The 11,785-nt window shown below is 32.4% G+C and overlaps 2 protein-coding genes across 2 annotated transcripts; both read left to right on the forward strand.

Annotated features, from left to right (window-relative positions):
* Positions 4,067 to 4,860, forward strand: LOC110264486 (E3 ubiquitin-protein ligase UPL1-like). The gene is made up of 4 exons (XM_021106670.1): positions 4,067 to 4,173; positions 4,318 to 4,424; positions 4,521 to 4,690; positions 4,781 to 4,860. Exons 1-3 carry the CDS (start codon positions 4,135 to 4,137, stop codon positions 4,621 to 4,623), a joined length of 249 nt encoding a protein of 82 aa, XP_020962329.1. The 5' UTR covers positions 4,067 to 4,134; the 3' UTR covers positions 4,624 to 4,690; positions 4,781 to 4,860.
* LOC110265000 (cathepsin B-like) lies at positions 4,685 to 5,951 on the forward strand. The gene is made up of 4 exons (XM_021107714.1): positions 4,685 to 4,690; positions 5,040 to 5,165; positions 5,339 to 5,383; positions 5,758 to 5,951. The coding sequence occupies exons 1-4, from the start codon at positions 4,685 to 4,687 to the stop codon at positions 5,845 to 5,847; spliced, it is 267 nt and encodes an 88-aa protein (XP_020963373.1). The 3' UTR covers positions 5,848 to 5,951.

The raw sequence follows: 11,785 nt of genomic DNA on the forward strand, positions 1-11,785 counted from the left end.
TTCCATTGATTAATTAATTTTTTATTTTTTTATTTTTATTTAAATTAGTCCAATATAATAACTAATTTTCAATTAATCAGATCAAATCGATTAGTTCGATTTGATTCTCTGAATCATATTTGAGAATAAAAAAAATGAAATTTTTGAACATCAAAATCACTGTATTTTAAATCGGATTGTACTATTTTTTCTATTAAATTGTAAATGTGATTTTCATCATAAAATTTAAATTCAAGTTTTTCTATTTTTAATATTTGTTAAATATTAATATGTCACACGAACACCTCACTAATATTAAATATACAAAGTATTGTAGCGAATTATAAGTATGAAAAATTAAGTCAATTTTCGAAATTCTTCACCATACATTCTTGTGAATCTGACATCCAATAAATGATATGCATGTGGGGAAGAAAAAGCCCTTTATAAGATTTGATATAAGAATGTGATGAATAAGGGGAATTTCTTAAAAGGTTGTGTGTTATGTCGTCAACTAAGTCTTCCCCTATCAGTGCACCTCTTAATAATTATCATGCTGCGTAATTTGACCTTTATTCTGTTAGATTAAGAACAAGTATATTCCATATATTAATTAATTAGGGGTGACCTAACCTATACATATAGCTAGGGTCTATTATTGAATACCAACAGATGAATTGTCAAGGCATATCTTAAGTAAAACACCAACAAAAATATTCAAGAAGTTAAAAGGTGAAAAATTCAATATTTTTTTACAAGTACTTATAATTTAATAAATAACAATCATTATATATAATATATAAGCATATATATTATTTTTGTTTTTATTATTTTATAATTTTAAAATTTAAGAAAGCAAAGATTAAAAATAATAAAAACAAAATTTTGTTATTTTTATTGCATTCAGTTTGTAGTTTTACAAAATTTTATAAATAAAAATATAAAAATAAAAAGACTCAACAATAACACAATAATATTACGTAATTTATTTTTGAAGAAATATATTTTGGTGATCCTTCGCTCAAAATTATTTCTGTTTAGATCAACATTCTATTTCAAATAGCAAATTTTTAAATATAGTTTAAATTTACCATAAATTAATTCTTAATCTCTCAAATAAATAATAACATGAGAAATCAAATAAGGAAAAGTATCAGGGTCAGCATTTTATTAAGCATTTAACTATAAAAAAAAATTTAAATAATTTTATACCATTAGATTTAATCTCACACCATTAAAAATACTATTAATAACCAATTGATGGTTACAAAATACAAAAATTGCTACCTCCTAGTACTCTTCATCAAATAATTATAGATCTCTAATCCTTGCCAGTTGCCGCCAGGATTGAATGAAATGGAAGTGTTTGTTATTAGTATCTGGAAATGCACATTCATCACGTTTAGGGTGATTATTATATTATATAGAATTAAAAAAGGTTTAGACTTTAGACTCGAAATAAAGGCCAAGTCAATATTCATTAAAAAGGATGGTTGGGTTCTCAGCTATTCAGATTCAAACCTAATTGAAGTCGTTCGTGTTGTATTCTAGAATCAACATGTTAAACTCTATCTAAACCAAGCACATTTTATGTTTTAATTAAAAACTTTAGACTCATCATATGCATGTTAATCACGTGAGACTAGCTGAGAAAACGAAGCGTCTTGCATTGTTAAACTCTATCTATAATGGCTTTTAATTAGCCATGGAGCCAAATTAATCTTATCTTTGGTACATCATTTTTTTAAAATTTTTTGATATAAATTTAATTGAACAAAAATGTGTGTCGGCTGGTTTAAGTTAACCGACTACGCCATGGCCCTTGATCTGAGCAAATTAAAGTTGTACTCTCACTCTCTGATTTTATGTAATTTTTCTTCAGATTGATTAAATCGATACCAAGGACATACATAATGGTTGCCGACTTGTATTTCAGAATTCTGAGCACACTAATAAATAACACTCATATATATATATATATATTACTATTACTATTATTTCATACTTCTGCATTATATGCCACAAAAAGCTAAGTCAAAGCTCAAAAGTGAATAACTAAATACAACTAATGTGATAAAATAAATACAACAATGAAAAAAGAAGACCATCATCATTTTGGTTTTAAAGATTCAGTATGACTTTTGAAAGAAGAAATAAGACTATGAATTTTTTAAGCATAATTTTATTCTACGAAATGCATTAAATATGAAGAGATATATTTTTAAAAAGAGATTTATACATTAGATTTTGAAGTAATTTTTTTTAAAGCACATATCTAAAAATCTTTGAATTTTGTAATTTTATATGGTACATAGGTGATTTTTCTTTTTGTAGTTTCTTTTTCTTACACAAATAACAGAAAAATTTAATTAAAAAAAGGTTTAGAGATCAAATTTTTTTCTTTTTTATGCATATTTAAAATAATTATTTGAATGTTACCAAAAAATATATCAAATATATATAATGCTGAATAATGTGTCGTTTATAAAAAATTATTGCAATACTATTTATTTCTTTTGGTGTATTTTTTTTTTCTAGAAAATTAAAGATGTGTTTAGTTTTTGTTTTTATTTTCTATTTTCGTCTTTAGTATTTTCTATTTTTAAAATTTATGAAAAAAAGAAAAAATAAGAGGTGAAAACAGAAAATAAAATTTATTGCTTTTACTGTTTTTTTCCAAAAAATTTAAAAGATAAAAAATACTAAAAATAAAAATAAAAAATAAACGCAACCTATATAATTAAAGAATAGATATTGCCACTCTTATTTTAATACCATTTTATCTTTTATAAATTCATACAAATATACATTACAAAAAATTATGTGTGATTATATGTGAAGTAACACATTATAAAAGATAAAAATAACAATATTATTTTCCAATAATTATTTACTCTTTAATAAATAATAGTGACTATTTTTCGAACCATATTGCCTTAAAATTTCAAATTTTAGTTAATCTATTTATTGTTAGAAGCATTACATGACATTATACACTGACCTCTTGGGAAGACAACTATATTTTGTGAATTTTTATTATTAGGCATTTTTTTTTTAAATACAAAATATTCCGTTTTTGGGAGGTTTTATTAGAATAGGGGTATATTATAAAATAAAATTCTTAAGTAAGATTTCTGTATTTTTTTAAAAAAATTAAAATAAATTTAATCATTTTAAATATTTAAAAAAAACTCCCACAGTTTGTTTTTTACCCAATAAATTATAAAAAACCCAACTCAAACAAATACTTACCAAGCCTATACCAAAAATAAAAAAATAAATGAGTTATTCGAGAGAGAGAATGAGGATCCAAAACCCTAAAATCTGGATTGTATTGCCACCGCCATTCATCTCCTTGCCGCCGTTGCCGCCAAGTCTCCTCCGTCAACGCGTCACCCGCTGGAGTTATGAATGGAGGACGAGGTGATCGTGGAGCTTCTCAATTCGTGGAGCTCTCACCACTCGGGATAGTATTTTAGGGATGATTTCATTCAAATCGTTGAGGTAATGCTTAGGTATTCCGTTTCTGCATCGTCTTCCATGGCGGCTTCTTTCGCTGGTTCTGATTTTGCTCCGGCAGCTTGAAGCACTCAGAGCGCGATTTCTTTGCGGACTCGGTGGCACTGGCTGAGGAGATCTGGAAGGTGAGCGAGCTGGAGTGTCTGGAAGCTTCGATTAAAGCTGCGTTCGAAGCTATCAGATCTCGTGGAACTAATTCTCATGTCGTTCTAAGTCATTACGGTGAAAATTTGTTCTTGTTTAGTGCGGGACTTAAATTTTGTGGTTTTAATTATGTGAATTGTATATGACACATTCTGTATTATAGGAATTGACTGGTTTGAGTACAAGAGACAACCAAAGGAAGCAGACCAAGTGAATGTGGAAGGGTCTAGCTTCGATCTAATCCCAAATTGGATACAATCTGGAAGAAAGACTTAAGAAGGTTACAATTTTTAATATCCTTACTTTATGCCGTAGAGTTATCTATTTGATTAAATTATGTAATGTGCTTTGATATCCTTCTAAGCATTAATAAGCATCAATTTCTTTTCAGTGGAAGACTTGAAGGCCAATGCAGAATATATTGGCTATACTGTGGCGTCAAATGTCATTCAATGGTTTTGGGAGGTGGTCAAAACTTTTAACAAGAAAGACATGGCAAGATTTCTGCAATTTGTGACTGGAACATCAAAGGTGATTTACTGTGAACATTGTTAATTTTCATACTCTACTCTTGTTTTGTTTGTAAAAGTATGGTGTAAATGGTTGTGCTGTTGTAGTTGTGTGTTTTGTTTTTTGTTGGCATAGATTTATAGTTCTAAGCTTGTTGGTAATCAGGTTCCTTTGGAAGGTTTTAAGGCCTTGCAAGGCATCTCTGGTCCTCAGAGGTTTCAGATTCACAAGGCATATGGAGCTCCGGATCGATTGCCATCGGCTCATACATGGTGAGTTTTGTATGCAATTTTCTTTTTCATATGCTACAAATTAGATGGCCATCCCATGCTAATTTCTTTTTCCCTTTTCCCAATTACTTTCTACAGCTTCAATCAACTAGACTTTTCTGAGTATACTTCTAAAGAACAGCTTCAAGAATGGTTATTACTAGCCATTCATGAGGCCAGTGAAAGCTTTGGTTTTGGTTGACTTCTATCCTTCTCCCATATCTTTGCACAGTAGTTCTACCATTATGTCTTCAACCTGTCATATGGAGGTATTGTTTTCATTTCTTCGAAAATTTAGATTTTTTTATTTTTCCCTCTCTTAAAAATGAGTCAATTACAAAGAGTTTTTTGTTTTTCAGATGATGATGAATGTGACTCGGCTGGGCAGTTATTTATTTTTGTTGAGGAAAGGTAGCATCGAATGAGGAAATTTATGATGCTATGTTGAGGACAGGCATTTGGTGTTGTATAGTCATTATTAGATCGATTTTGCATTCATTTTGATGTGGTAAGTATTCTTCTTACTGAGCAACATATTGCTGTGTGTGAATATCAATAAATACATATCTTATTGAGGATATTTAAACAGGAATTTATGCTCTATATGTTTAATTGCAGAATATCTCCCTCTCTGTGAACGATCTTCTAGCATGCTGTGGCTTTTTGTGTGGATGTAGTTGTGATGGAGGGTATCCCCTAAATGCATGGCGATACCTAGTCAGCCATGGTGTTGTCAATGAAGAGGTAATAAATCATCAGTTTTGCCTAGACAGAATCCCATTGGGTGCAAAATCATTAAACATGGCTATTTTTTGGAGATCATAGATTTGTAGTTCTGCCATATAATTGAATTCTGCCTATTCTTATACAGACCTATGTAGCAGGAGATAGATTTGTTCTAATCCTGGTCTTTTTAGGTTCTAAACCAGCTGGTCAAGGAGCAGCCGACTATGGCACTCGGAGTATGCTTGCATCCTTTAAGTTTCTGTTTTCTCTTTCTTCCAATATTCTTTGTTTTGGTGTATATGTTCACATGAACCTACATCAAGTTTATGATATGGAGAAGCATCATTGCATTGTCTCGTTTCATTGAAATTTGAGATTGTGTCTATATATAAAGCATCACCATGGACTCGATCTGCTGGTTGAAGCATCATATTGTGATTATTATCAATGGTTGTAAAACAACCTTATTTCAGATTCTTATGATTTGTATTGACATATAGATCATCAAAATTCTCAATTAACTCTAATAAAAACGATTTGAAAAAGAAAAAAAATGCTCCCTTTAAGATAATTGTTACATGAGATTACATTTCTTCTCATATGCTCTTAGGTTGGGACTATTCTCAGGATTGAGAATGCAAAAGCAGCAATCAATGCTGGAGCAAAATTTCTGATGAGTCCAGCAATTGTTAAGGTTTGAATTTTGAGATCTTAGTAGTATATTAGGATTTCAGATAACAATTGCTAGTGCTTGGTCATAATGTTTTGTTATTTCTTTTATTTTTTTTTCTTTTTCTTTATTTTTTTTTTGGGCGCTCCGATCAATTACCAGGATGTTATGTATTACATTCAGAATGGTGAAGTTTTATACATTCCTGGCACAATGACTCCAACTGAAGTAAGGCTCAATTTAGAGATTCTATTAACATGAATGCTTGCTTCCTTAATGTCCACACCTTATGCATCTTTTCCAGCATTCGTTTGATCTTCATTTATTATTCTTAATACAGATATTGTCTGCATGTGAAGCAGGAGCTAAAATTACCAAGTTTGGCCTTCTAATGTTTTGTTTAGTTTACCATATTGAAGAACATTCAAATAATCAAATATAGATAAGAGTGTGTATGCAAACTTGCTGCATGGAAGAGTATACACTTTTGGTTTTTCTTGCGTTGCATTTTCTCATCTATTTTCGGCTCATAGGAGGGATGCACTAATCTCTTGATCCCAACTCTAATTTTTTTTAGATCTATGATGATAATTTTTATTTTACATTCTTGTTCTTCTATTAATACAATTAATATAAAGAATCAATTAATATAGATTTATCCGGTTTCTGCACTTGGAGGATTTTAGTACATATCAGTAATCAAGAAGCCTTTTCCTCATATCTCTCTGGTTGCTTCTCACGAGATAAATATAGGTAGTTTTTATAGTTTAGTGTTGATCATTCTCATAAATATTTATAGTTTTTATAGGGGATAAATTTTGTTCAAATATGTAATATTTTAATTTCCTTCTAAATTTTTAATGTGTCTTATTCAAAGATTTTTTTTAAATGATAATTATTTAGTAGTATAATAATGTAATTCTAGTATTCAGATTAATTGTTTAAGAATAATATTGACATCTTTGTGGAGGTTGAAACTCCACATGAATGTGTGTTTTTTTTTAATTGGAGATTCTTTTTATGGGGTTCCAAATCGCCACAATAATTAACCAAGAATTGCCATAAAATGCTAGCACATAATCCCCTAAAAAAGGGATAGAAAACCGTCACTGAATGAAATTGTGGGAGTTGTGAAAGACCGCCACAAAGGAGTTCGTGGCACCTCCAATTTTGGGAGTTTTTAAAACTGCCACAATCCTTTTTGTGGGGGTTTGAAACCGCCACAAACAGAAAAAAATCGCCACAAATGAGCAAAATTCTTGTAGTGTCTTTTTCACTTTGCATCCCAATATGGTATCAGATGAGAATTTTTTATACTTCTGTCATTTTTTCCTTTTTGGTAACCCTTTTCGAGAAAATTCCTTTTAATTTTTTTCGTCACGATCCTCTCTCGTTCTCATCATGAACATCATAGCCATTTAAATTTCTTTTTTTTCTCAATTGATTCTTTCGATTTTTTCTATTCTTCGCTCCTACTAATACTTCTTCTAATTCTTCGATTTCTTCTTGACTAATTCCTGAGCAAGGATGTCGACCCCTTTAAATGAAGTTCCGTCACAAGCGGCTTTTCCGGTTTCAATGCTACGTTCGTCAATTTCTGATGCATACACACTTCATTCAAGTGATCACCCAGGACTCATATTGGTATCTCAACCACTTCAAGAAGACAACTATGCTTCTTGGTGCCGATCGATGCGGCTCGCACTCAGTGAAAAGCGCAAAATCGGGTTCATTGATGGCTGCCTGCCAAAATCAGACCCCACTCTTGATCCAGTGCTTACAAAAATATGGTAATGCACCAACGATATCGTCACTATTTGGTTGCCAAATTCGATTTCAAAAGATATCGCAGCAAGCGTGATCTACACTAGCTCAACTGCGCTTTTATGGCAAGATCTAGAAGCTAGGTTCTCCCAGAGCAACGCGCCTCGAATCTTTGAGATAAAGAAATCACTGATGATTCTGAATCAAGGATCTCTTACTGTCTCACAGTACTTCACAAAGCTAAAGATTCTTTGGGAAGAACTCAACACCTTTAAGCCTCTTGTTGCCTGTTCTTGCGGTAGAGTGAAGGTCAACTAAGCGTATCTTTATTAGGAGTACGTCATGCTGTTCCTCATGGGATTGAATGACACTTGGTAAATGTGAGGAGCCAAATTCTACTCTCAGATCTCCTGCCTCCAATTGAAAAAGTTTTCTCGCTAGTGCTGCAATAGGAGAAACAGCGAATATACTTCATCTCAACCACCTCAACAGATGGTTTTTGCCGTGAATTAAGCTTCAAGAAGCATGACAACTTCTGGATCTAAGATGAAAGGCAAGAAAGATCATCTTCAATGTGCACATTGTGGCTATCTCGGCCACACAAAAAAAGTGTTACAAACTGCATGGCTACCTACCCGACTACTTACAGAGCAGAAATACTCCCTAAGTCGCTCAGGTGAATTATGTCAACAAGCTCGAGCCAAGCCAAGAAAATCAAGATTCCCAGCCAAACAACGGATTCTCACTTACAACATCACAATACAATCAGTTAATGGCGTTGCTTCAGACTCAGCAAGCAATGCAAGCCATAGAACCTGAAATCTGTGCAGATGAAATATTTTCCTCATGTTACATGAATCAAAAGGCAGTGTCCAACTCCTGGATCATTGATTCAGGGGCAACCACACACATAACTAACACCTTCACCACTCTTATCAACCCATAACCATTACTTCATCATTTTGTAGCCCTACTAAATCAAACTAGAATTAAGGCCTTAGCCACAGATAATGTCATTCTTAGCCCCTATCTAACTCTCTACAATGTCATTTATATTCATTCTTTTCGGGTGAATTTAATTTCTATAAGTTCCTTACTGAAATTGTTTTGTTGCATGGTTACCTTCTCTGACCTCTCTTTCATTATATAGGACAAGATCTTCAAGAAAGTGATTGGCAAAGGTGATGAGTTAAATGATTTGTTTGTACTACAATTACCTTCCATAGCACCTTCCACACACATCACTAGTTCTTGTCATCAAGTATCCTTTGTTAGTAGTGATGTTTGGCATGCTCGTTTAGGTCACACATCTAAAAAGATTTTGAATAAATTGAGTATTGTTTTGTGATTAAAACCCATCAAATACAATCATTCAAATTGTCCTGTTTGTCCTTTAGCAAAACTTAAGCGTCTTTCTTTCTAGTCACAAAATAATTTTCATAATAATACCGATGAATTAATTCATTGTGACATTTGGGGCCTTTATCGTGCTTCCACATACAATAATATGAGATATTTCCTCACAATTGTGGATGATCATTCAAAATTTACTTGGACTTATCTTTTGAAACAAAAATCCGATACTATTAATATTTTTATGAATTTTGTTAACATGGTTGAAACTCAACTAAATGTTAAAGTAAAACAGATTCGATTTGACAATGCCAAGAAGCTATCACTCACTGATTTTCTACAGTCGAGGGGCATAATTCACCAATTTTCATGTGTAGAGAGACTCGAGCAGAATTCAATTATAGAAAGAAAGCTTCAAGACTTGATTAATTTTGCAAGAGCCCTCTTTTTTCAGTCCAAGGCGCACATCAAATTCTGTGGAGAATGTATTCTGACTGCTATCTTTTTGGTGAATAGGTTGCCTAGTCCAGCCCTGCAGCACACTTTACCATATGAGAAATTATTTCTCAAGCAACCAAATTATCATGCACTGCGAGTTTTCGGGGGTCTCGTTCATGCAAGGGCTGTAAAAGCAGTTTTTGTTGGATATCCTTCAGGGTATAAGGGATACAAATTATATGATTTAGAGGCAAAGAAGTTTCTTCATATTCAGAAATGTCACATTCAATGAAAGTGTATTTTTCTTCATTGAGCTGCTAGCTAATCAGTCCCCTTTCATGGATAATTTTTCAGATGTGGTGATGCCTACAGTGCTCCAAGACACTTCTCTTTATGGTTCAGCACCAATTCAGCAATTCTTGGCCAATACTTTTGACCCTCATGACCCAATAATACCTTTAACACCTGATCACAATCATGATATTACGCCTGAACCTCAACCATCTCAACCCATCTTTAAAAGATCTACTAGAATAACTAAACCTCCACAATATCTTTATGACTACCAATGTCACAATGTTGTCAACATAACCAATTCCAAATATTTGACCAAACCATACATAAAATTTGTAGCCAATGTAAACACCATACCCGAACCTGCTTTCTACCACCAAGCTGTGAAATACCTAGAATATTGACAAGCCATGAATGAAGAGCTTCGGGTGATGGAAGAAATTAACACATGGAACTTGGCACCTCTTCCACAAGGAAAATACACCATTGGTGACAGCATTATTGAACCACAATTTTCAACAATCCAAGAGAGACTACTCCTTTTTTACCTTTGGCACAGGTGACAACATAATCTACTTAGTTGTATATGTGGACGATATCATCTTAGCAAGTTCCTCTAAGAAAATGATGTGTAAGGTGCAACACTTATTAGAATTTATGTTCAAACTCAAGATTTTAGGTGATTTAAAATACTTTCTGGGGCTGAAACTTGCAAAATCCCCTGAAAACATTGTCCTTAGTCAAAGAAAGTACACATTGAACATATTGAAAGATACCAACTTCATTGATGCTAAGCCGAATTCCTTACCTATGGAGACAAATATGAGGATGAGTGTCTTTGATAGGACCCATTGCATGATCCTTCCACTTATAGGCGTATAATTGGGAGACTAATGTACCTTACAATATCACATCCTGATATCACATACATTGTCTCCACATTGAGTCAATTTCTATCCAAACCAACCACCACTCACCTTGCTGCTCTCCACCAATTAATGAGGTACTTAAAAGGGACTGTGGGACAAGGCCTTCTCTTCTCTGCCAAGTCAAAACTGTGACTTATGACATTCGCTGATTGGGCAGGTTATCCGGACACTAGAAGAAGTATCACTGGTTACTATATTTTCATTGGTGATTTCCTTATTCCTTGGAGATCAAAGAAGCAATACACTATCTCAAGGCCTTCCGCTGAATCTGAATACCGGGCCATGGCAGTTGAATTAACCTGGTTGAGAGACATTCTCTCTGACTTTTAGATTGACATTTTATCTTTTATGCTCTTTTGTGACTCACAGTCAGCCATTCACATTGCCACGAACCCACATTTCATGAGAGAACAAAGCGTATCGAGATCGATTGTCACTTTGTTCGAGAGCGAGTAGTGGTAGAATTCCTGAATCTCATTCACGTTCGAACACAACACTAACTAACTTATGTGTTTACTAAGCCTGTAATCTAGCTTAGTTTAATAATCTCATTTCTAAGTTTGGCATGATAAACAGTTATCTACCAACTTGAAAGAGATATTATACCTCATGTAATTTATTTAAGCTAATTAAAAATATTAGTTAGTTGGATTGATGTAGATAATTAGTGTAGCCCCTGCCATACTCCTTTCTCTCTCTATATATACTTTATTTGTAAATAAATAGTAGCAATGAATTCACAATTCTTTTTCACTTTACATTCTAATATTAGGTGAGATTTTTCTTTTTAAATTCAAATAAAAATTATTAAGTGAAATTTCTATTTTTTTTAATTTAAAATATAAATCGCTGTGTAAGATTTATGTTTTATTAAATTAAAAAAAAACGCTGAATGAAATTTTTATTTTTTTTATTTAAATAAAAAATATCTGGATGCGATTTTTACCCAAACGCTTATAAGATACTAAAACCGAAACGTACAATTCTTTTTTTTAAAACATCATTTCTTCTGTCATAAGAAAATAATTTAAGTCGTTATTATTGTTATTATTATTTTAAACAGTGTTCCTGAAAATTCCTGTGTAGTGTGGAGCGACAAAAGTCTGATTGGACTTATGTAACTCGAATATCTATTGCCCTGTAAAACTGGTTACAATAATTTAATAATTTCCATTATATGATGAACAATT

The sequence above is a fragment of the Arachis ipaensis genome, chromosome B07, assembly GCF_000816755.2.
Source record: "Arachis ipaensis cultivar K30076 chromosome B07, Araip1.1, whole genome shotgun sequence".
In the NCBI taxonomy this organism is placed as follows: Eukaryota; Viridiplantae; Streptophyta; class Magnoliopsida; order Fabales; family Fabaceae; genus Arachis; species Arachis ipaensis.

Coding starts and splice junctions, on each gene's coding strand:
- LOC110264486 (XM_021106670.1), top strand. CDS start 4,135: ATGGCAAGATTTCTGCAATTTGTGACTGGAACATCAAAG. Junction 4,174..4,317: donor TTGTGACTGGAACATCAAAG/GTGATTTACTGT, acceptor GTTGGTAATCAG/GTTCCTTTGGAAGGTTTTAA. Junction 4,425..4,520: donor TTGCCATCGGCTCATACATG/GTGAGTTTTGTA, acceptor TACTTTCTACAG/CTTCAATCAACTAGACTTTT.
- LOC110265000 (XM_021107714.1), top strand. Junction 5,166..5,338: donor ATGGTGTTGTCAATGAAGAG/GTAATAAATCAT, acceptor TGGTCTTTTTAG/GTTCTAAACCAGCTGGTCAA. Junction 5,384..5,757: donor AGCCGACTATGGCACTCGGA/GTATGCTTGCAT, acceptor ATATGCTCTTAG/GTTGGGACTATTCTCAGGAT.